This window comes from Miniopterus schreibersii, assembly GCF_964146895.1.
Source record: "Miniopterus schreibersii genome assembly, chromosome: 17".
In the NCBI taxonomy this organism is placed as follows: Eukaryota; Metazoa; Chordata; class Mammalia; order Chiroptera; family Miniopteridae; genus Miniopterus; species Miniopterus schreibersii.
Genome location: NC_138117.1, coordinates 17954782 through 17977690, shown reverse-complemented (window position 1 = coordinate 17977690; position 22909 = coordinate 17954782). Strand labels below are relative to the sequence as shown.

At 39.5% G+C, this 22909-nt stretch overlaps 1 protein-coding gene across 1 annotated transcript in view; it reads right to left on the bottom strand.

Moving 5' to 3' along the window:
- Positions 1 to 4984: 4984 nt before the first annotated feature.
- RP1 (RP1 axonemal microtubule associated) overlaps positions 4985 to 22909 on the bottom strand; it is a gene marked incomplete at both ends in the record, with an annotated part of 119564 nt that continues 101639 nt past the window's right edge. Inside the window, 4 exons of the mRNA XM_081116269.1 lie at positions 4985 to 6311; positions 8901 to 8982; positions 12406 to 12484; positions 13759 to 13913. Coding sequence (XP_080972395.1) covers positions 6212 to 6311; positions 8901 to 8982; positions 12406 to 12484; positions 13759 to 13913 — 416 coding nt within the window. The remainder of the gene's footprint in view (positions 6312 to 8900; positions 8983 to 12405; positions 12485 to 13758; positions 13914 to 22909) is intronic.

Sequence of the window (22909 nt, the reverse complement as noted above, 5' to 3'; positions counted from 1 at the left end):
CTATTTTATTGCTTTTTTTGAGAATTCAATTCTGCCTTAAAAATTATTGCATGTGTTATTACTTAAGAACAATTTGGAGTTAATCTAAAATAATGAAGGAAGTTAAAATAGTAACTCTTCATTAAATGGCCCTAATATATTTAACATATCACCAAGTGGTATGGTTAGCCTAGGGATAATGATTTGATTCCAAACACTGTACCTTTTTAAAAACTCTTGGGATTCCACATGACCTGCTACAGGCTGATGAATGCACTGCTCCACCTGTAATTAAAGAACAAGCACCTTGGGATTGCTGAAGGAAAGATGGAACACTGCAGGGCCCGACTGATTTAAAATGTCTTTCACTCCTCTTTTTGTAAGCTTGTGACCGTTTTTGTGTGCATTTAACTTGTGCCGATATTCTTAACTTCTTAAAAACACATCAACACAGCTCAAATAATCCTATTATATTTGTGGCTTTTAAGAATCTTTTATAGATTTAAAAAACTAAAGTGCAGGGACTCTGAGTTGCCTGTGGGTACAGAGCTGGTTGGGGCAAGCCAGAATTGGAACTCAGGTACCCCGAGGCTTGGTCGGGTATCCGAGCTCCACTCGTATAGCAGTAATTAGGAATTTTAAGCACTGCCACTGTCGATGATATACACTGTTTTCAGAAGCTTCCATGCTCTTTTTAAAGTTCCACTGAGCATATCATTGCTTGTCAGCTGTTGGGACATACGTAGTAACTAAGATGACACATGATCACTAAGATGACACATGATCGCTTGTGCAGGAAGACAGACAGTGTATCTTAGAGAACTAGAGCCCCCTTCAATGATTACAGCCTCTAAATATTTAGCATTCAGCCTGCACGAGCTCATAGGGCCACACAGGGTGATTTAGAATTGATTTTAAGTCTCAGCAGCTGAGAACAAGCACGCACAAGCTACAGAAGGAAACAAAACTTGGGCAACTGCTTAATCTTATCATGAACAGGATATATGAGAAGGGAAGAAAGGTAACATTTCCCTACAGGGAGCAACAGATCTAAAAAATCAACAAAAAACAAACAGTGGAATATCAATTAATCAATTAATAATCCAGCAGTTTATAGAGAATGAAGAGAAAATGTGTGAAGATTTTAGGATGAGAGCTGCTGAGTCACTATTAATATTCTATAAACAGGCTGATACTTTTACATTTTTTTCCATTCTTGAGGCAAACAGAATGCTAATTTGTCTTAATTCAATTTCTTAGTTGTACTAACTTAGAGGTCAATACAAAAGGACAAATGTACGTAAGTTCCATCTGCAAAAGACAAAAGATTTTACATTCACATTGCCATTACTAGTTCACAGGTTTTTATACCTATCAGCCTAATTAAAGTGTATTGGATTAAATAAGATAGTAATAAACACAACTGTCTTTATACTAAACCTTTCTCTCATTCTAGCAATTTTAGTTTTCAGTGTATCCATCACGACCCCTTGACCTTCTCTAGGCAGAGATCTTCATTACCCTCCACTTACCACTAAGTTCGGTGGAAAAACTCTGGGTTTAGTCGCTGTGTGAGTTCTCAGTCCTCTGAGATCTTCAACTGTAAGAGTTCATTCTCTCATTACAGGCCAAACGCAGCCAGCTGCTTATTTCTTCCCTCTCCATCTGCACCCTCACACCACCAATCTTAACACTTTTTTTTTCAATTAACCATTAACTAGTTCTCCTGGCCTAGCTTCATCCCCTAAGCAGCCTTGTACCTCTTGATGACCTTCACCCATTCCCCCAACCCTCATCCCTGTCTCAGTCAACCACCAATCTGTTCTGTTTTTATGAATTCAGTTTCACAGATTGCACATATAAGTGAGATCATACAGTATTTGTCTTTCTCTGTCTGACTTATTTTACTTAGCGTAATGCCCTCAAGGCCCATCCATATTGTCTCAAGGATACGAAACCAAATTTATAGTATTTAAGTAACAATAAAATATGCTTTAAATAATCACACCATTGTAAAAATAATTTTAAAAATTTAAAGCGGAAACTGGAAAAAATACTGTAACTTCACACAAAAAGTTGATGTTACATAAACACATAGAGTATCAGAAAATAGAGGGGTAGAAGTTGTTATGGATAAATGGGCTGAAAGCGATTGTACAGTTTAAAAAGTAAAAATGGTTCCCTATGAAACAATTCTCAGCCTCACTTATAATAAAAAATATAAATCAAAACTACATGAAGATACTATCATTATAAAATTACATTTGAAAAAATATATTATGTTAACAAAGGTACCCATCTCTTATCTTTCCAAAAAGATTGAGCCAAGACAGAAGACAGGAGCAATGTTTTATATGTCTATATAGCTCAATAGCATCTTTATAAGTATCGAGGTAATAATTAGGTGCTAATATTGTGGATGCTGCTAAGGATAATTTGTCACTCTTCAAGCTGCCACAGCCCTCGGAACTAGAAAAAGGCAATAGATTGAGGAGTGCCAGTGGGAAAAAACACTGTCATTTTCTCTGCCTTAAGGTGATTTTATTTCTCAGGAACAGTACATTCAGTAATCTTCCTGTCTGGGTACAATTTGGAAAAAAAAAGTGGTAATCACTATTGGGAGGGGGGGGGGGGACAGTGGCAAGTCTATTGTGGGGTTTGCAGTCTTTTTCTGGCCTTAATCTGGTACTTTAAGAGAAAGCATTTCGAATGACGTGACAATGTACCTCATTTACGGCACTACATCCTCTTAGGTTAGTAAAGATCACAAAGTGATTTTTAATCAATCCAGTTAAAACAAAGGTTTAAAACAAAACAAGTTTTAAATCGCATAGATGCAACACGTGTGAGAGAATGGTGGCTGCCTGGGGGACGTGGTCTGACTGGGAAAGTTAGTAAATGGAATGGGGGGGAGCTAAGGAAAAAGTAAGCCCCCCTAAGTTATTTTGATTCACAGGTGATAGGAAAAATGTCTTTAAGATACTTATTTTTAAACATCTTGCAGCTCTTTTCATAAGCTTTTCAAATTGAATGATATAATGAAAGGGCTCAATTCCAAATATTATGACATTTTATGCAGTCATTATTTAAAATGCCCAAAAGAGCATGATGCTAATGAGAAAAGGCAATTTTGCATAGTCTTCTAGAATAAAAAAGACAATCCCTATTGGGAGGGGAAGTTAAATCTAGAATTAATAAACCTAATGCAGAGGTATAGTACTTGGAAGGATATAAATCCATGAGAGAAAAACAATGTTCTAATTTTCTATGAATTATAAAGTGAACAAAACCCATAAAAGGGAAAATAAAATTTTAGGGTCACCAGAAAACTTCATTTTCCCAGCTTTTGTAAAAGACTAGGTAAAGACATTAAATATGCTATTATATGAACATAATATTTAAAAACACAAACCCATACATTTTTAGGGCCAGAGTCAACAATTAGAGGTATTTAAAAAGATTTTCTGAGTAGAGGGCTGTAGTTTTCCCCCTCATAAATATGATATATAGCTTTAGAATTGAGTTAAATACTTCTCCTTCAGGTTGTTTCATTTCTTCTGGTATTAGTGTCAATATGTTGTGTGACCCATGATCTGCTACATGGAGAAAGAAACAGCAGTGAACATGGCAACCTAGGTAGATTGAGTCCAGGACACTAAGTCCTTTTATATCACATTTTTCAGAGCTGTAAACTTTGCTGAAGAATCTATCTGTGAACTCCAGAAGTAACCTCTTGAGCGCCAAAGAGAGAGTCCTTATGTCCCATTCTTGGTTGCCTTGAGAAGGAGCTCATTCAGCCCTGGCTGGGTGGTTCAGTTGGTTGGAGCATCCTCCCCGGCACCAGAAGGTTGTGGCTGGATTACTGATCGCGGTGCATGTGGGAGGGTTTCTGGTTCAATTTCAGGTTGGGGTGCATGTGGGAGGCAGCCGATCAATGTTTCTCTCTCACAATGTTTCTCTCTCTCTCCCTTTCTTTCTTGCTCTAAAAAAAATTATATAACCATGTCAATAGATGCAGAGAAATCATTTGACAAAATTCAGTATTCTTTCACAGTACAGACTCTCAGCAAATTAGTATAGAAGGAATGTAACTCAATATAATGAAGACTGTATCTGACAAAACGACAGCTAACATTATACTCAATGGTGAAAACCTAAGGCCAATATTTTAAATGCTAAAGATATATTCAGGGACAATAAACCTGTCAGATGGTTCACATAAAGCAATATGAAGACTAAAGACAGATTTTAAAAGACAGGTGTAATTCTAAAATCTAGAGTTTAAAGATGAAAGAGGGAATTCCACATTCAGAGTAGAGGAACGTGCCCAAAATGAGAAGGGAAGGGCACAACCCCAGAAGGGCTGAGTTCAGTTTGGCTTCAGGATAAAATGTGTAGGAAATTAGTTTGAGATCACTGCAAAGGAAGATAGGGCAAGATTATGGAGTGCCTCGAGTAAGAGATTAAGCCACTAGGCCTAGATCACATGGGAAACAAAGTACCTGCGGGCAGTGGAGTGGTTAAGAGCTCAAGCACTTGGAGCAAACAGCCTGGCTTGAATTGCTGGTCTCTGATGCCACAGCAGTTCTTAATGTCTCGGCGCCTTGGTGTCCCTGTCTTTAGTATAGGTGCCAATACATGTCCCTTGGATTGTGTACTAAATGAGATAATTCAGGCAAATCTTTTCGAACAGGGCCTGGTGTATAATAACCTAAATGTCAATAACTGACTGAGTCCGCTCTAAGTTATGAAGAACCTGTAACCGTTTTCACGCTCTGTTATTTGAGTTTATGATTAGGAAAAGGTCCTTGCAGCACAAGTCAGAGCCCAGGGTGATGAAGCAGGTGTCAAACTGTGACCGAGGATCCTGGACCCTTCTAGAGAGGGCTCCTCAACCCAGCACCCTTTGTGATCACAGGTGCAGGCCAGGCCAGGCCTGTTACATCAGAGTCTCTGTTTACCTGAGTGTGGCATCTATTGACATAAGAACATCCAAACCTACAGTAAAATTTTATAAGAATTTATTTATGCCACATTTTGTGGATATTCCCAGAAGCAAGATCTCAACAGAATGAGAACATGCTCCTGAGAATGGCAGTTTTGCAGTTGATTTTATACATTTAGAATCAAAGGAGAAAACATAAGGATGTTACATAAAATCCATTGGTGGTAGATTAACGGGGCAGGAGAAAGCACAGCGGGAAAATCTTCAGGATTGGCTAACAAGCAAAATGGAGAAACACATACTTCTGTTACATTGGTGGGTACAGGACTGTTAACATTTCATTTTTACAGCACATAGTGATGGTACATGGGCAATAAGAGAACAATCGGGAGTTTGGGGGTCATGCTCTGGTGTTCTTGTGCTCTGGGGCCAGAAGTGGTGCCTCCAAGGGGTCTGGAAAAGAAAATCGCTCTGACATTTCAAAGGTATGTTATCCTAGATGCATAGAACAATGGACAGGGCTCACTTAAGGTGAAGATTGACCTTTGCTAAGAAAGCTACAGGCCTGGGACTTAGCTACCTGCCATGGCTTCTCAGCTAGGAATTTATGGTCAGACGATCCTGAGCTTGTCAGCTCTATTGCGTAGCCCCTTGTTCATTCACACCTACTATCAGAGCGTGTGCACCGCGGCACCAGGGTGTATGCCCCAGTTCCCTGCTACACTCTGAGCTCCCCGGGGCAGGACCAGGCCTCACTCGAGTTGCTGGATCTAGCCCGGGAGCACTGGAAGAGCAGTGAGAATGAATTTAATCGAATTGATTGTTTTCGTTTCACCTTTCCCTCTTGATATCACCACCAATACTAAGAGAGACGTAGCATTATCTAAGAATAAGACTGCCACTTTAAAGTGAACACCTGTTGTAGAAAAGTATTTTACAGCAATCAAATGCTATGCACCTATTCAGTTGCTTTCTACAAAGGCTACCTACATGTTTCAGGACGCTTATTAGATGTCATAGTCTCTAAGAGGGAAGGAGGGAGAGGAGAGGAAGAGGGGGAAGGAGAAGAGAAATGGCATGTGCACTCCATAGTCGGCTGATCTTGGTCAGTTGCTGCCTGGTACTTCTCCCAACTCTTGAAGTTTTTCAAAGCAACAATTGTGTCCAGCACAAAGTGGTCCTTCCCAGGGGTTTTCTCCAGTACAAGGAAAGGGCAAACGCATTATTACAGCCAGATCAATAGATTTTTTGAAGGCACAATACAGCGGCAGCCCCAAGCCGGCCCTTTCACAAGGCCATAGATCCACTCTCTCCTGCTACACTGCAGCTACTCTCGGCGGGCAGTTCCCGTTCAGTCTTGCCGTCATCTTGGTACTCGTCCAGCCATCTGCCAGGGAAAGAGGGAATATAATTAATATGAGAGAATGCTTAAAGAAGGCACATTACTTGGAACAAAAAATAAAATATGGAAAGGATTTAAAGGGGCCTTCAGGGAGGAGCTCGGAAATTTAAAAATCAGTTAAGACTTCAAGTCACATCAAATGATCTTTAGGAATGCAACTTCAGCCAGCCTTTGTCCTATACTCAAGTTACACTGATCCATCCTAAAATGTCAGTTTTTAGAAACATCCTTGGATAACATTACAAATATTCTAATATATCTTAAAATCAATAAAAATTTCTTATTGGGACTTTCCTTAGTGGGAGTCTCTATTTCTCTCCTCTCATGTGACTGGTAGGTGTGTTTGGTTGCTAAAACAGACTCTAGAACAGCAGTCTTCCAGAGATATGTAACATGAGGCACATATATAAAAATAAAGTAAAAAGAGAAAATATTAAATTTTAATATTTTTATTTTAACAAATTCAAAAAAATGATCATTTCAACACGTAATCCCTATAAAAAATTATTGAGATATATTACTGCAGTGGTCTGAATGTTTGTGCCCCCCTCCCCCTGAATTCATATGTTGAAATCCTTTGAAAGGTGCTTAAATCATGACAGTAGAGCCTTCATGGGTGGAATTAGTGGCTTTATAAAAACAACTCTGGAGTGATTTCTTGCCCCTTCTGCCAGGTGAGGACACAGTGAGAAGTCAGCAGTCTGCAACACAGAAACGGGCCACCGCCAGAAGACAACCAGCCATTTTGACACCTTACTCTTGGACTGCCAGTCTCCAGAACTGTGGGAAATAAATTTCTATGGTTTATAAGCTACCAGTCTATGGTATTTTATGACAGTAGCCCGAACAAATCACGATGACACCATTCTTTTTTTAGTCTACATTTTTGAAATTTGGTATGTGCCTTACACCTGCAACACATCTCAGTTGGAAATAGGTCCAGTTCAAGAGTCCAACAGATACTTGGCTAGTGGCCCCCATGTGGGACAGCACAGTTCTAGAGTTAGAACCACCTTGATCTGAATCCTAACTGCACCAATCATGCTTAGATAAGGAACTTAACCACTGTGTGCCTCAGTTTCTTCACCTGTGAAATGGAAGTATCACAGAGGCCACCTAGAAGCCTGTTATGAGGATCAGATGAGTCCATGCGTGCAGTTACAGCTTCACCGTGGAGCCCTCTCCATGGTAAGAGTGCAATCAGTGCTAGCTTTGGACATTCCTCTAAAAGTCTCCCCAGCCACACAGAAGACAAGTGTGTAAACCTTAGGCAATCCCACAGCATGGCAGGCCCCTCTATGTTAGTTAATTCTTTTATTCCCCAATAAACTCCTAAGCAATTTTCTTTTTCAGAGACCTTTTCTTTTCTAGTAATTAGGAGAGGACTTGATTTTAAATGGCTGATAAGTTATGCTGGGGAAACTAGTAAAGCCTGTGTCTTCTAAATTCTCCACAATCTTGGTAGAATTTTCTGACAAATCAATTTTATAGCGAGCTCAGTAATTTGTGCAGGTATTTCTTCCTTCGAGGGTAATTCACAAAATGATGATGCTCTAATGGAAATAATAAAATGACAGACACTAAATTAAAATTCCCCAGAGTTCCCAAGGGACTAAGAGACTCTGCTCTCTCGTCCATGATTTGTGCATCTCATTTAATCTCTTTAGGTGTCAGTTTCCTCACCTGCCAAATGAGGCATGAGACAAAGTTTTATCTACGGTTTCTTCCACCTCTGTTGGACAAGCAAGAAAATTTTCCTCTTGTCTTACTTATGTAACCTTGGGCCCTCAGAGGTAATGAGCAAGGGGGACTGTTAATAATGCTATAATTCAGTTAATGATAATAGGATGAATGTAATCAACATATTCTATAGATTAATTCATAATTGGGGAAATTAGTTTTATCATTTCTATTTGTAGTGCACTTTGTTTTAAGATGTATTTGATTTTCAATTCATAACAACCCTATAAAGTAGGTCGGTCTAATTTAATTATTCTCATAAAATTTTGAAAACTGAGGATCAGAGACTTTAAGTGATTCGCCTATAAATGGCCAATAAATTACAGAGCTGCCATTGATTTTGATTCTCCTCATTGATATTATATCTACATCATGTTAGAATAATGCTTTAGAGTTCTCAGGTCATACATGTAACTTAGTTTGATTTTAATTCATATGGACTAAGAAAAGCAGGTATTCCCATTATACTTACATATGAGGAAGCTGAGCCTCAGAGAAGCTGAGAGTAGCGCCTACATTCACAGAGCTGGCAGGGAGCAGAGCCAGTGATTGAGAAACAGAATCAAGAACCTGTTTTCTAAGTCCTAATCCAGCTTTCTTTCCATCTCAGCATACTTATTGCAGAAGAGAAAAATATTAAATATTACAAATAAAGAGAAAATTACTAGTGCTGATAGAAAACAGCTTCCTGAGGAGAGAAGGCCTTCAGCTGTGGTCTGAAAGGGGGGAAAATACAGCCGGAGGGATGGCAGGAGGCAGGCTGGTGACACAGCTGGATGAACTGGACAAAGGGGAGCCTAATGTCGCACAGTGAGGTATGAAGTTACCGCACACCTGTTGCATGGAAACAGCACCTCTTGATTGCCACCTTCCTCTTCAGATTTAACAACAATACTCTCAAGAAACCATCCATTACCTGTGTAAGTTGACAAAGGAGATCACTTTGACTCTTTAGCACAGAATATACTAGTACTGTGATTTTATTCATAGACTCTCCAAATGTTCTTTTTTAAGTGCACTTGTCAGGCAGTTTGAACACAGAAATATGCACATCCAAATGATACCAGTAGAGAAATGAAAGCATGAGTGATGACCTAATTACTCAGAGTAGTAGAAGCAGAGGGAAAAACAAGACTGCCTATTAGGGACACAAACTCTACTTAATTCTGAAAACAAGGACTAAAAAGCCAAGAATAAAGAGAGGAGTAAATTCACATGAAAGCATTTCAATACATTATTTATAGGAGATTGATATGTTTAAATAATAATGTAAAGTCACAATCAATCATCATTCTTAATGGTGAAAATTTACCACTTACCACTGATTAATGCACTTGTCCATGTGATTAAATAAAGTGGGGAAAGAAAGAAGAAAAGTAATAAGTATTGGAAAAGAGGAAACAACTGTCATTATAGACAAACAATGTGACTTTCTAAATTAAAAACCTAAAGAAGTTTCAGAAAATAGAATTAAAAGAGGTAAAAAATGTTAGATATGTAATAAACATATAAAAATTAATTACATTTCTGTTGACCAGAAAGGGACACTTAAGAAGTATAATTCAATGAAAGTTATGGCATTGAATTGTTATAAAAATGGGAGACTGTATTGGTAAATCTAAAAACAGATGTATAATTCATAGAAAATTATTTAAATTAAGGAATGACAGTAAAGAAGACATAACAGAGCTATCCCATATTCGTGAGTACAAGGAAATTATAGAGATATATTTCTCTCAAACTAATCTAAAACCTTATTGTAACTAAATCAAATTCTCTACAGGGTTTTACAAAAAAAATTGATGAGCTGGTGATAAAATGTATGTGGATGAGTGACGCCCAGGAATACCAGAGCCACTCCTGCTTAGAGTAAGGCAAGAGAGTCATCCTAATGGTTATCAGAATATTATAAACCTAGGCTAATTCCAACTCTGCAGAATTGGTGCTGGCATAGATAACGTGACTGATGGAACAGAAAAAGGAATTCAAAATTGACCGACACATTTACACGAACATGATACAGGCAGTCGTTGCTTTGTGCAGTAGCGCAGAGCCCCACGAAAGGCTGCACGCCGAAACCGTGCCAAGCAAACTTATAACCAACGGGGAAAATTACTATTGTTCATTGTGAAACATGTTTGCCGAAACATGCAAAGTTCTCTTGCTGCTAGTTAGAAATTTATAAGAAAATAAAAATATAAAAACTAATATTTAGTATACAGCAATTTAAAACAGAAGCATTGAGAATTATAAGGTCTATTTCTTTGTAAATTAAAAAAATAAATAAATAAGCCTAGCAAGAGTATTTTGAATGGTGCTTGCCTTTTTCCCTTGCCTTCTTTATAACTTACAGTAAAGAGCAAGTATCTTTTCTATGCCAAATTGTGGCACTTCTTTCTGAGTTTCAATCAGCTTGCAACACTTTATTTTCTCTGCTCCTGATGTTGCACAGTACCTCTGAGTTCCTTTAATGTCGCTTTTACCAACATCACTTCCTCTGGGACACGTTCATCCTTTTTTGTCACAACCACTTTTCTCGCTTTTGGTCATAAGTTCCCTTCACTAAGTTCCTCTGCCTCTGATCCAAAGTCTCTCAAACGGTGGCAGTGTCCACATTCCCACAGTCACATTTTCCTTCTGTCATTTCATTTTTGTCTCATTTGAACTTTCAGCATTATCGCTTTTTATTTGTTTGGTTGTGCTTTCATCTTTGAAGTAAACAGTTTTGTAAACTGTCACGTGGGTTCATCGCGGGGAGACAGGGAGTCAGGACAATGACATGCTTTGCGCCTGTGCATGAACTCGTAACACAGACTTTGAAAGAAGTGAAGTGATTGGTCGCGGATCGGAATGTGCATCAATTATTTATGTAGTGACTTGTGGACTGAGGAACTAGCAGTGAAGTTTGTACTCTATGCAATAACCACTAATAGACAGTGGTACCTGACATTTGAACCATGTTGCAGGGGGACTTGTGTTATTTAACTAAATAATTGTAACTGAAATTTGTGCATAGAGAAACCATGCAAAGCAAGGACTGCCTGGATCTGATAAAGATGACTTTGTAGAGCACAGGAAAGATGGAGTCGGTGATAAATATGATGGTCTCACTGCTTACCCACATAGAAAAAAATGAAAGTGGTTCCATCTTCATGTCATACACAAATATCAACTACAGATGCAGTAAGTATCTAAAGCTTAAAGATAAGACTTAGCGTGTATATATATGTATATATATGTGCACATATGTATGAACATGTTTAGACATACACACACAAATATATGAGCATTTATTTATAGAACACCCTGGGAGTAGAGTTACTTACCATACAAAACATACTGATCATTAGAAAAAATGCCACATTGTTAAATTCAACTACATTAAAGTTAAGAATTTAAGTTCATTAAAATATATCACAAACTGGACAAAATGTTGTGGTGGTAGCTGCTAGCTGTTCTCCCCTTCAATCAAGGTGACGCCAGAGCCCGCATTTCCCAGGAGTGTTTGCAGCTACGCGTAACTACATGACTAGTTTCTCAGCTACGAAACATGAGGAGTAGTGTGCGCAGTTTCCACCTCACCTGCTTTAAAATGACCTTTGCCTTCACCCTAAATATTATAGACAGGAACATGTATTTGCACAGAAGAGGAAAATCAATAGGCAGTTAAAAAACTGAAAGAATACTGACTCTTCTTAGAAATTAGGAAAATGCAAATTAAGACCACATTGGGACACTATTTTATCCCATTTAGAGAAAGCAAAAGTTAAGTGTTCCAGGTGCGTGTGAGAATATTGCACAACAGAAATTCTTATACACTATAGGTAAGAGTAAAACAGTACAATCGCTTTTAAAAAAAAGTACTTTATCTTATAAAGCTGAATATAATCACATTCATTGATCCAGGAATTTAATTCTATGCATTTACCCCGATGCAGGGTTTCTAAGCCTCAGTATTATTGACATTTAGCTTAACAATTCTTTGCAGTGGAGACTGTCTTGTGCATTGTAGAATGTTTAGCAGCAACCCAGGCCTCTACCCACTAGATACTGGTCACGCCCCCAATCCCAGTCTGGGGATTTTACACACACACACACACACACACACACTAAAGCTTTAGTCTTCCAAGGATATTTTCTTCATAATAACTAGCAGTGAGCTTTTTAGGTTATATAATAAATCTAACCTGACAACACTTCATTTAACTTTAATTTCTTAAAAGAAAATTATTTTCTCATTTGAATTTTGCACGACCTGTACACTTTTGTTTCACCTGCCTTTTATGCTATTTTTCATAAATGCTCAAAAGAAACTTCTTATCAAGAAAGCATATCTTACCCGGGCCTGTGCCATCATGACTAATCAGAACTTTCTTCAATTTTCCAAGGGACACCGCCTCAATGGAAAAAATATCGACCTGTACAATAAAAAGAAACTGAGTGACTGTTAGGACATTCTCTTTATCAAGAAAAGAAAGCAATGCTATGAGTACATTATTAGTAACCATAGTACTATTCTACTATATTGCTATATATTACTACTATATAATTATTACTACTATTACAAAAATCACCTTTTACTACATTATGCACAAAGTCTTCCACTTTGCCTTATGAAAAATGTACAAATATGTAACATAATTCTTGCCCTCCTCCCTCATACAGTCTAGTAAAAAATATTTTTAAAATTTATGCCCAGCCAGCATAGCTCAGTGATTGAGCATCGACTCATGATCCAGGAGATCGCAGTTGGATTCCCGGTCAGGGCACATGCCCAGGTAACGGGCTCGATCCAGGAGGCAGCCAATCAATCACTCATCATTGATGTTTCTCTCTCCCCCTCTCCCTTCCTTTCTCTGAAATCAATAAAGACATATTTTAAATATATATATACACAGATATATTTTTTAAATTTAATCATAACATTTTGTCTACTACTACTAATTTGCCATTCATTTTCTTATTTTACAGTCGAAGAAACTGTACACAGAATTAAATTACTTGTCCAAGTTCAACACCTAGTGAATGACCAAGCCAGCACTGAGACCCGCAGTTTGGGGGAACTCACATGAAGGTCCCACTTTTCAAATGGGAGTTTACGAAGCCCTATCTTTACCTCTGGGCCCAGACTGAATCCCAGCCTGCCGAAGCCACCTAAGTTTCCACATAGCATCTCAGGCTCGTCACTGTCACTTACTGATTGGCTTCTCGACCTAAGCTTCCACTTACAAATGGCAGAAAGCTACGCTGAGTATCAGGTTCTCCTTCGTACTTTCTTTCTCTCCAGAATCTTGGACCCTCAAGCCCTAACTACCTTGGCAGCTCTCCAACACCTTTAAAACAAATTTAAAAGATATTTATTAAACATTTATAGTTCTCAACAGGATGTCATTTTGTTACAAGTAGAATGCCCTAGCTGGAAGTAGAATCTTGATCGCTTTTGTTTTTGTTTTGTTTTGTTTATTTTTAATAGAAGAAACCGGGACTTACTATGAGTGCACTGTTCTGCTTAAGCCCCACCTCAACTCAACTCCAGAACAATGGGTTACACACCAAGAAGTGACCACACCTCTCGGGACTTCCTATTTGGTACCAAATGACCATCTCAGGAATTTTCTGAGTGCGTGTCTTTTTAGTTAAAGAAATTAGAGGAAGGATGGTGGGTAACGGTTTATAAGGATCTTTCTATTACCTGTCCACGTTGAAACTTGACTTTGTTATTTTTGGAGTGATGAAGGCTTCGATTCCCCGAATCTCCTCTGGAGCCGATGAGGTTGATAAATACATTAGACTCTGTCTCGGCACCTGGCTTCCTGCCAGTGTATACGTAGATCTCATAAACCACCACTGAAACGTCAGAAATCTGATATTATTTTTCTCAGTTTTATTTTCTCTTTGAATTTATTAGCTACCCTGGAGAGGAGTCCGACTGTTCTTTAATCTAGTTGACATGACCTTCTGTGGTGCTCGTGCCCACTCCTGTTCTTACTTACGTGTTCCCCTACCGAAACATACCCTCGGAGACTTTATGTTTACCTCATTCATACAGACTCCCAGCTGTTCCCAGACCTACGGTTTCAAAATAATTATTGTGAGCAATTATGCACTTCCATTTGCTACTACATTTTCACAGTTATTATAAGAAGTTGTACTTCAGAGAGATTAACCAAAGAACTTACATGCATAAGACTTGGACACAATAGTGTGGTAAAGACCTTGGGGGGGGGGGCGGCATTGGGATAAAAAGGAAATATCTGTAATACTTTCAACAATAAAGATAAATTTTAAAAGGCTCTTCTCTCTCTTAATTAGATGAAAGTGGCAATTTTTCTCGCCTGAAGTCTGGCTATTCTAATCACAGCTGGTCACTCATGCTGCTCCTGCATGGAGATTACTATTCTAATAATGAAGATATTTAATAGCCCTAATAGCCCTCTTGAGAGAGAAGAAATACGAAGGTCCTAGAGAGTTGCAAATTTAGATATAATTTTTAAGAAAGAGCTCAGTGAGGTACCAGCAAATTTTAATCCACTATATTTGACCTTAGAATTAGGGCAATTTCTGAGACACTGGTGAAAGTCACTAATTAGAAAAGACATTATTCTTGCTGACACTACTACTATGAATAATACCTTGGACACAATGAGTACTTGTTATTTCAAGTTCTAGAATCCGTTATAAATCATACTCGGTACAATTGAACAGTTGCATTGATAGAAATCGACGTTAACATTTTCCAAAGAACTCAGACATAAAAATCCAACAAGTAAGAAAGCAAGGTAAGTGAGAAACATTGCCTGTTTCCATCACGCTGACCTTTAAAAAGACAAATGTGGCATATTAGGAAATGGTGTAAGGAGAGAAGATAAATCAGTTTCTTTGTGGTCTTACATATTCTAAAATACCCCAAAGTGAAACCCAGCTGAGCTTATGCAAAAAATTAGAACACTTCTCACGAATTTAGGACAATGAAAGAAATCTTTTAAACTACGTATAAAGAAGATCTAGTCTCACAATCTATGCAACTGCCAAAGAATTCTTCATGAAAACAAGTATGTGGACAAGCATGATTGGAAGTCTTTATAGGGAAACCATGCTTTTGTTTATTGGGAATTTTTTCATTTCACATGGTAAGTGAACTTGTTTACAACTTTAAAAATAAGGATATTTAAAATATAAAACATATAAAGTTAAAAAATAAACTAATAGTTCATGGTTTAAAAAGTACACATTAAAAATTATTTAGAAGAGAGACCATATATTTGTAGCACAAAATGCAGCGCTCAGCCCTCCCTCAACCACTATACCTGTCCCGTGATCCAATCACGCCCTCCCTGCTGTCTGCACACACCTCAGATGCTTCTCCTGTTCCCAGGAGCTGCTTGCTATAAATAAGTTTAACACACATAAGCCAAAAAAATTTATTTGCCATCTAAAATACAAAGAAGTAAATGTACCAGACATTTAGAACAAAAAAAAGGTTGTCAATTTTGTTCTCAAACCACATCTAAAAGAGTCACATAGTTTGAATTGGAAGTTAAAAATAATACATGATGCCACCCAGAGAAACAGACATTTTGCTGGAGTCTTTAACATTGATTCCACTTTAATTGTATTAGGTAACATGATTCACTAAGCATTAGCTATAGTTCTGCAACAAAAGCATGTATATTCTTTTTTCAAAAAAAGTTAAACCCATAACAATATATTCTAACTCCAAACTTTTTCATGATTCTTAAAGCAAAGGGAGAATTTAAAGAATGCTTAGTTAACATGTCGTTTAGATGCACCCTAAATTATCATGTGTTCTAAAAAATCTTAGCAAGTGAAGGTTACAGCAAATCCTTCGTTCAGTCCGTCTCCTTGGACGTTAAAGTCGGGTCTCAAGGTTGTTCATTTAAGGGCAGGGCCATATGCTCTAGCTAACAGCCATGCATTCTGTTGTAAAACTGCAGGAGACTAACAAATTATCTTTAAGGGAAGGACTCACACCCAAGGAAGTGAGCTCCTGAGGGAGCCCAACAGGAAGTCTAAACTGTGAGAGAAGAACTTACAATTAGCTTGATTACTTGAAAAGTACGAGGCTGGGTTTCTAGAAATCAATGTTATACAGAATGGAAGAGCTTATTTTACTTGAACATATTCAAAGACAAGTATTATGAATAAACAATTCTGACTACAAATAATCATTCTTAAAGCAGCAGATTTTAAGTAATTATTAATATGCCTATTACCATGGTTTAGCTAAAAGTACTTGAAAGTGTTAACTTGGTTTATGTTATCTATATATGTTGGACATTTTTGTCAAAATTTTTAAATGTTCTTTCTACCATAGTTGATGCTAAATTTTTCTTTGTGAGACTTTTTGAGACTTAGTGAAAGCCTTACTCACTCTGACAAAGTCGGCTGTAAGCACAGAATAAAATGATTGTCTTCTTATTTGCCACAATTGTCATCCAATTCATTTGATAGCTAAACTATGTATTTGCACCATTTGGGGGAAATTTTTTCCACTTGTGTTCTCAATGTCATCATCTTCAGCACTCTCATCCTTACATTTACCTTTATTTATTGTCATTTCAACAATTTCCCCATCTCTCAAGGAATACATAGCACACGTGTCATTGTCAAAGCTCAGCATTCTTTGGGCTCACAAACTTGCAGCCCACACAAGATTTAACATCATCTCATTAGTGTCACAAAAATCTTTCAAATTTTCACCTGTAGTGTGTTTTTTTCCAAACATCATTTTAGGCTAGAGTCTGTGTCAAGCGTTTGTTAATGATGATTTACCAGCATCAACTCTAAGCATTAACATCTCCATAAATAAAATTCTTAAGATTTCCTTTCATGAAATCTTGGATTGTTCAGCTTCTGCTTATTGCAGCAAGCATAGAGTATAATATATAGATATTATACTCTTCATGGGAATATATATAATTTCTTAGTCATAAGGATATATTAAAATGTCACATGGCTGGGGAAGGGTCAAAATAAATTCCTCAAATAAGATTTTTCACTGGAAGTTCAGGAGAGGGGATCCAAAGTCCTGGTAGGACGCGTGCTTCCTTCAGCAGAAGTTAAGAGGGAGGAGGCGGTGTCTGAAGGTAAAGTGGAATGAGACGACTCAGGGATGACCAAAGGAAGCAAAGGATGGTCCTCACACCAGAGCAGAGCTCACGCCTTTTTCAGTTTTGAACCCCTAGCACCTAGTGCATGTTAAATATTTACTGAACAATACTGAATAAGTGAATGCCTATTACTCCATCCATCTATGAAAAGTGTTGTGTGCTGCTCTCTGCTGGCTGCCCAAAGAACTGCTCAAGTATGAATCACTAAAACGTTCTGCGGCTGCTCTTCACCCAGACTGTGCCTTAAACCAACCCCACCTTCCCAGGATCTTTTTGCTACTAACTTTGCTCTCGTTACCCAGTTTATTTCAGGATCCAGACGTTTCTGGTCCCTTGGCTTTGTCTTCTAGTGTTAGATCTATATGTGCTAGAATTTGGCTTCCTAGACTGAACCTCTCTAAAGACCGCCATCTACTCCAGTCTTGGGAGTGACTGAAGAAGGCAAGGGGTGGGCAGGGAATTACCGTTGTTAAGTCCTTCATGCCAGACATGTGCTAGAAACTTCTCTTAAGTGAGCTTATTTTAAATGCCTCTTTATCTACTTTATGCAGTGTGGCCCAGAGCTGGTATTCTGCTTTGGTTCAAACCATCCAAGGATTCTCAATCTGCTACCAAAAAAAAAAAAAAAAATTCTCCATTTTTCAAATAAGCAATAAAGTCACATAAAAAAATACTATTCTTCCAGCTGTATCCCTAATGTTGCAGACTTTCATTCTCCTCCCAAGGTACACTGTTGCAATTTTCATTGGGAAGTGACTTATGGGACTTACCCTAGAGATATGCTCCCCTGGGCAAATGTGTGTAACTGGACAAACACACACTCCCTGCCCTGAGTTTGGGGCAAATATATTAATACTCTAACGAAACTCATAGGGCCTTAAATTTTCAGTAGAGACCCAACTGAAAAATTCTCCACCCAGGGCCTTCCAAATATTTAGCTCCCCAATTCAGAGATGGTGGCACTGAAGGGTCTCTAGGCCAGCCAGTCTCCCAACTCCCTCCAGTTGGCAAATGACCTTGGGGCCATGATTTCTCAGTGCCCCTTCCCTCCATTCTGGGAGACAGACTCTCAAAACATTTCAGGTCCTACCAACCTTGGGTGACATAAACAAATAATCACTGAGTCTAAGGTCATGAACTTTGCACTTATGCCCCCATCCTTGTCAAAGTGCACACAATAGTTCTAGTGAATGTAAGGTTTTTAATTTTTTTTTTTTCTAATCAGAAAAAGAAATGTAATTGCGTATGTATGGGGGACTTCCCTAGTGCCATGCCTTTATCATGATGTTCAAATATACTTAGGTGACTTTGCCCTGCCGAGTCCTTACGTAGCTGCCCTCGTGAGGCAGCTCCTGTCTGCACATACGCACTTGTGATGCTGCTCCGACCACCTCAGGAGCATAAGCAAACGCCGAAACCTGGGGGGCTGTAAGGCAGGGCGACTGAACTCCTCAAGACAAACCCCGTGGTTGAATCTTTAATTTGACTTAATTAATGAACTGTTTCAGTGCTTTCTCTCAAGTCACCAAGAATTAAGCTTTCTCAGCACTCATCGCGGTGTGATCATGTTTATACAAACTGCCCAAAGAAATCAGATCTCAGAGACAGATGGCAAATGAGATTCAATGCTAAACGTGCACTGACACTTCAGTCTGCACTGAAGGTTTGTGGCCCATGACTGTATATACATTGGTGGTTTAGGGCTGAATCTTCACGGGCCTCTTGGTTGAAGATATTTTTCTTACCTTTGAGTTATAGAAAGAAGTCCCAGGGTAGGGAAGGAATGGAAGTTCTTGCAATTTTGTAGGTCACCAGGAAGGCCTAGTGAGACAGTCCCTTGGACCAGAGGCTTGACGAAAAGTAAAGGAGCTGGCCATGCAGAGGCCTGGGAGGCAGAGGACACAGACAGAACAGAAGAGCAGAGGCCTGAGGGCTGAGGGGACAGCTGGCCTGGTGCCATCAGGGAGCACCGAAGCTGGAGTTGTGGGGAGGGTGAGTGGGCCTTGCAGGAAGTTGTGACGATTTTGGCTTTGACTCTTAGTAAGCTGGGAAACCTTTGGAGGGTTATAAGTAAAGGAGTGACATACTATGATATTTTCAGAAGACCACACTGGCTGTGGAGTTGAGAATAGCCTGTCCTAATGCCAAGATGCCCTTTGTGTTTGCCCTCCCCTTGTGATACCAGCTAAGCGCTATGAAGGAAGTAGGAAAGAAAGACAAGTCAAAAGGAGAATGTGAAGGAATTAATTAAGTGTCTGTTGAGTGCCTGCTAGGTGGCAAACACTGTATTTATACCCTTCCACATCCTCTTGGTGGAAACATAATTCTGGTCTGCCTGGAATGGTGCCGATACTTATTAACAGAGCCTTTCTCCTCTCTAAAAAATGTCCTGGTTTGGATGGTGAATTATAATGGTGATCATTCTAATAACAGTTATTATGTGCCCCATTTCATAGGCAAACTAACCAAGACTGAGAAAACTTGTGCAACTTGCCCTAATTCCAAAGCCAGTGATTGAGACCAAGATTTGAATCCAGTCTCTGCTTCTCTGAGCTCCAGCTGTTTTGTCAATGGAATGGTCTGTCTCTGTCCGAAGCCCACATTTCCCCCTTGAACACAGGTATTGTGGTAAAGGCCGAAGCATGAAAAGAAGCCTGCTTGTCTTTTTAAACTTATCTTAACTCAACTATTACCATCCAAACCTTGCTGTAAGTTGCCAGAGTTTCAGAAACACATGTATTTTCTCACTCCTCAAAGCCTGATAAATGCATATGTTTTGAAGCAGACACATTTCTATTATGATGCTACTTTCTTACAGTCACAGATAGCTATTTTTTTATTTCAAAGTAAACCTCTAAACACACCTGCGCACTTGCATCCAACGCCTCCTCACTCACAGACATGGCCCAAGACCTCACCTCACATTATCACCGATCTCCCCTGCGGAGAGCCTGAAGCCAGAATTGTGAGGCAGTCACTGTGAGCTCGGTTGGCATTCCTGTCCTCTGGGCCATCCCCACCGGCCATTACCTGAAGAGTTTTAAGGAAAACCAACCCAGGGTGATCAGCAGCTCCTGGTGCCCATCCCCACAAACATGGCAGGCACTGAGCGAATCAGAGCCGGTGTGGATGAGCTCAGCTTGGCCTGCTAGTGCCAAGGAGGAGATTGCTCTTATCCGACCAGCCATCTAGCTCAGCCCCCAAAGACTGAAGATTTATAGCCAGTCTCAAAAACCCTTTTTGAAAACATTCCAGTTATCATTTGAAAAGAAGAGGCAAAGTCACAAAATTAATTGGCTCAGAGTGTTAAGTGCCAGCTACAAGGGAAAGGGCTCTTTTTGTGCCACTAAATTGAAAAATAAATAAAACCCTCAAGTGTGTCACTAGAACTCTATCCAGCCTGGCAAGCCTAAGCATTAATAGCTTCATTAAAAAGAAAAGTTCCCCTACATTACTCTTTGTGTTCTTCCCCGGGCCACGTTAGAATATTCTGACAGATGGACAGACAATCTCAAAATACTGAAGGTCAACCCCTCCTTACTCCTTTCAAACCCAGACCAGGGAAGCGTCAATTCAGTGGTTTGATTCTGCTCTGCCTACCCTGGATGTTGCAGGAATAGTAAATGAACCTGTCGGTGGCACCAAGAATGACTTTCCAAAAGGAATATTAAGCAGGACCACACTGCCCCTTGCTTGCCAGTAGGTTTCGATCCCTAGTTAATTCCTGAACACTGATGTGTCATTATTTTTTTATTTTCTTATTTTAATGATTTTGCCCTAAATGAGCAAATATTCAGTCTGGGAAAAGGGCAGCTGAATTGCTTCGTCAGAACTGGAAAAAAATGAGAAGACTGGGTCAGATTAGCTCTAGGTAGGGTGTATTACATTATCTTATTTAGTAGGAGAAATTGCTTTAAGAAATGGTTGGTGCGCTTCAGCTAAGAAATTACGCCTTTAAGTGGGAGATGCTAATGAGTAAAGTTTCATTAGCTGGTTTGGGAGAAGGGTGATCAGAAAGATGCAGGGGAGACATGCTGAGCTTTTATTGCTGCTCAAGTTAAATGAACCCTAAAGATCAATAGTTCATTTAAAGTACAATGGGTTTCTTTTGTATCTTGAATTTTTTTTAAACCCATACAACTGTTTTCCACTTTTTTTTTTTTTGCCTACAAACTAGTTGTGCAATTGAGTTTAAGTAAAGTTCATTTTAAAACAATGCAGCTTTTAAAAACACTGTGAATTGAGAAATAACTAATACGTCAGACCAACAAGACTTCTGTTTCTTATTGGCGCTGTGGATTTAATACATCATTTGTAGAAAGAATGGATTCTTGACAGATGTTAGCAACTTGGTGAATAGTATAGATAGGTACTAGATTTCTAGAGTTCTTTTTTTTTAACTGCTGGATATTAGCTCAAATTTTTTCTCTCACGTTTGCTCCATAATTTCTAACATTCTTATATCAGTTAAGAATGATTCATGTAACAGAGTATATCATTTGCTGAGTCTTTAGAAATATTTATTCAATTTATTTAAACAACAAAAAAACACATTCTACCCATTTCTCCTAAACTCCCACCCCCTCCGCTTATAATCACCAAAGTGTTCTCTGTATGCATGAGCTTGGCTGTTTTTTTGGGGGGTGGGGGGTTCTTTTCTACGTATAAGAAAGATCGAAGGATCTGTCCTTCTCTGTCTAGTTTATTTCATTGCATAATGCCCTAGACATCGACCAGGTTGCGGTAAATGGCAAGATTTCCATTGATAACCACTTGGGTTGCTTCCATACCTTGGCTATTGTAAGTAATGATGCAATGAACATGGTGGTGCATATCTCTTTTTGAATTGGTATTTTCATTTTCTTTAAACACCGGGAAGTGGAATTGCTGGATGACATGGTCATTTTATTTTTAATTTCTTAAGGAACTTCCATTCTGTTTTTCATAGTGGCTGCACCAAGTATGTGCCTGCCAACGGCAGTCCGCAAGCATCCCCGAGTCCCCACCACGACCATCTGGGACGTGGTGGCTCAGAGACCCACGGGCCTTCAGGAGAAAGCTGCAGAGAAGCACCCGATGAAGGGGCAGGAGGAGGGGAGGGGAGGGGAGGGGAGGGGAGGGGAGGGGAGGGGAGGGGAGGGGAGGGGAGGGGAGGGGAGGGGAGGGGAGGGGAGGGGAGGGGAGGGGAGGGGAGGGGAGGGGAGGGGAGGGGAGGGGAGGGGGAGATGAAACTGAAGCTGCGACAATGAATGGCTCCTGGGGGTCGGGCGCCCTGTCTGACCCCCCTGGTGCCCACTGCCCAGGCCGCTAGCAGCCCAGCACGCAGACGCTCCCCTTTGTGTGGCCCAGCCCCCTGGACCTCAAAGGCCCCAGGCTGATGCGACAGGAGCGGCCTCAGAATCCTGGGGCTCCAGGCAGGGAGGAGGGCAGGGCTCAGGGGAAGGCCAGTCCCCTGTGTAGGGTTAGCGAGGGGCAGGGAGAGGCTCAGAAGGACACAGATCAAGCATTCAGACCCACACCCACACGTTCAAGGGAAGCGCGCCCAGTGGAGGTAGGGATTGAATTTTATTTTAAAAAATGGAGGAAGCAGTAAAGAACTATGTTGGTATCATAGGCCAGGGCTAGAGACATATTTAATGACAATGATTGTAATAGCTAAGTATTTATTGCATGATTCCATGTATGCACCAGGAACAAAGTACTGTAAGTATA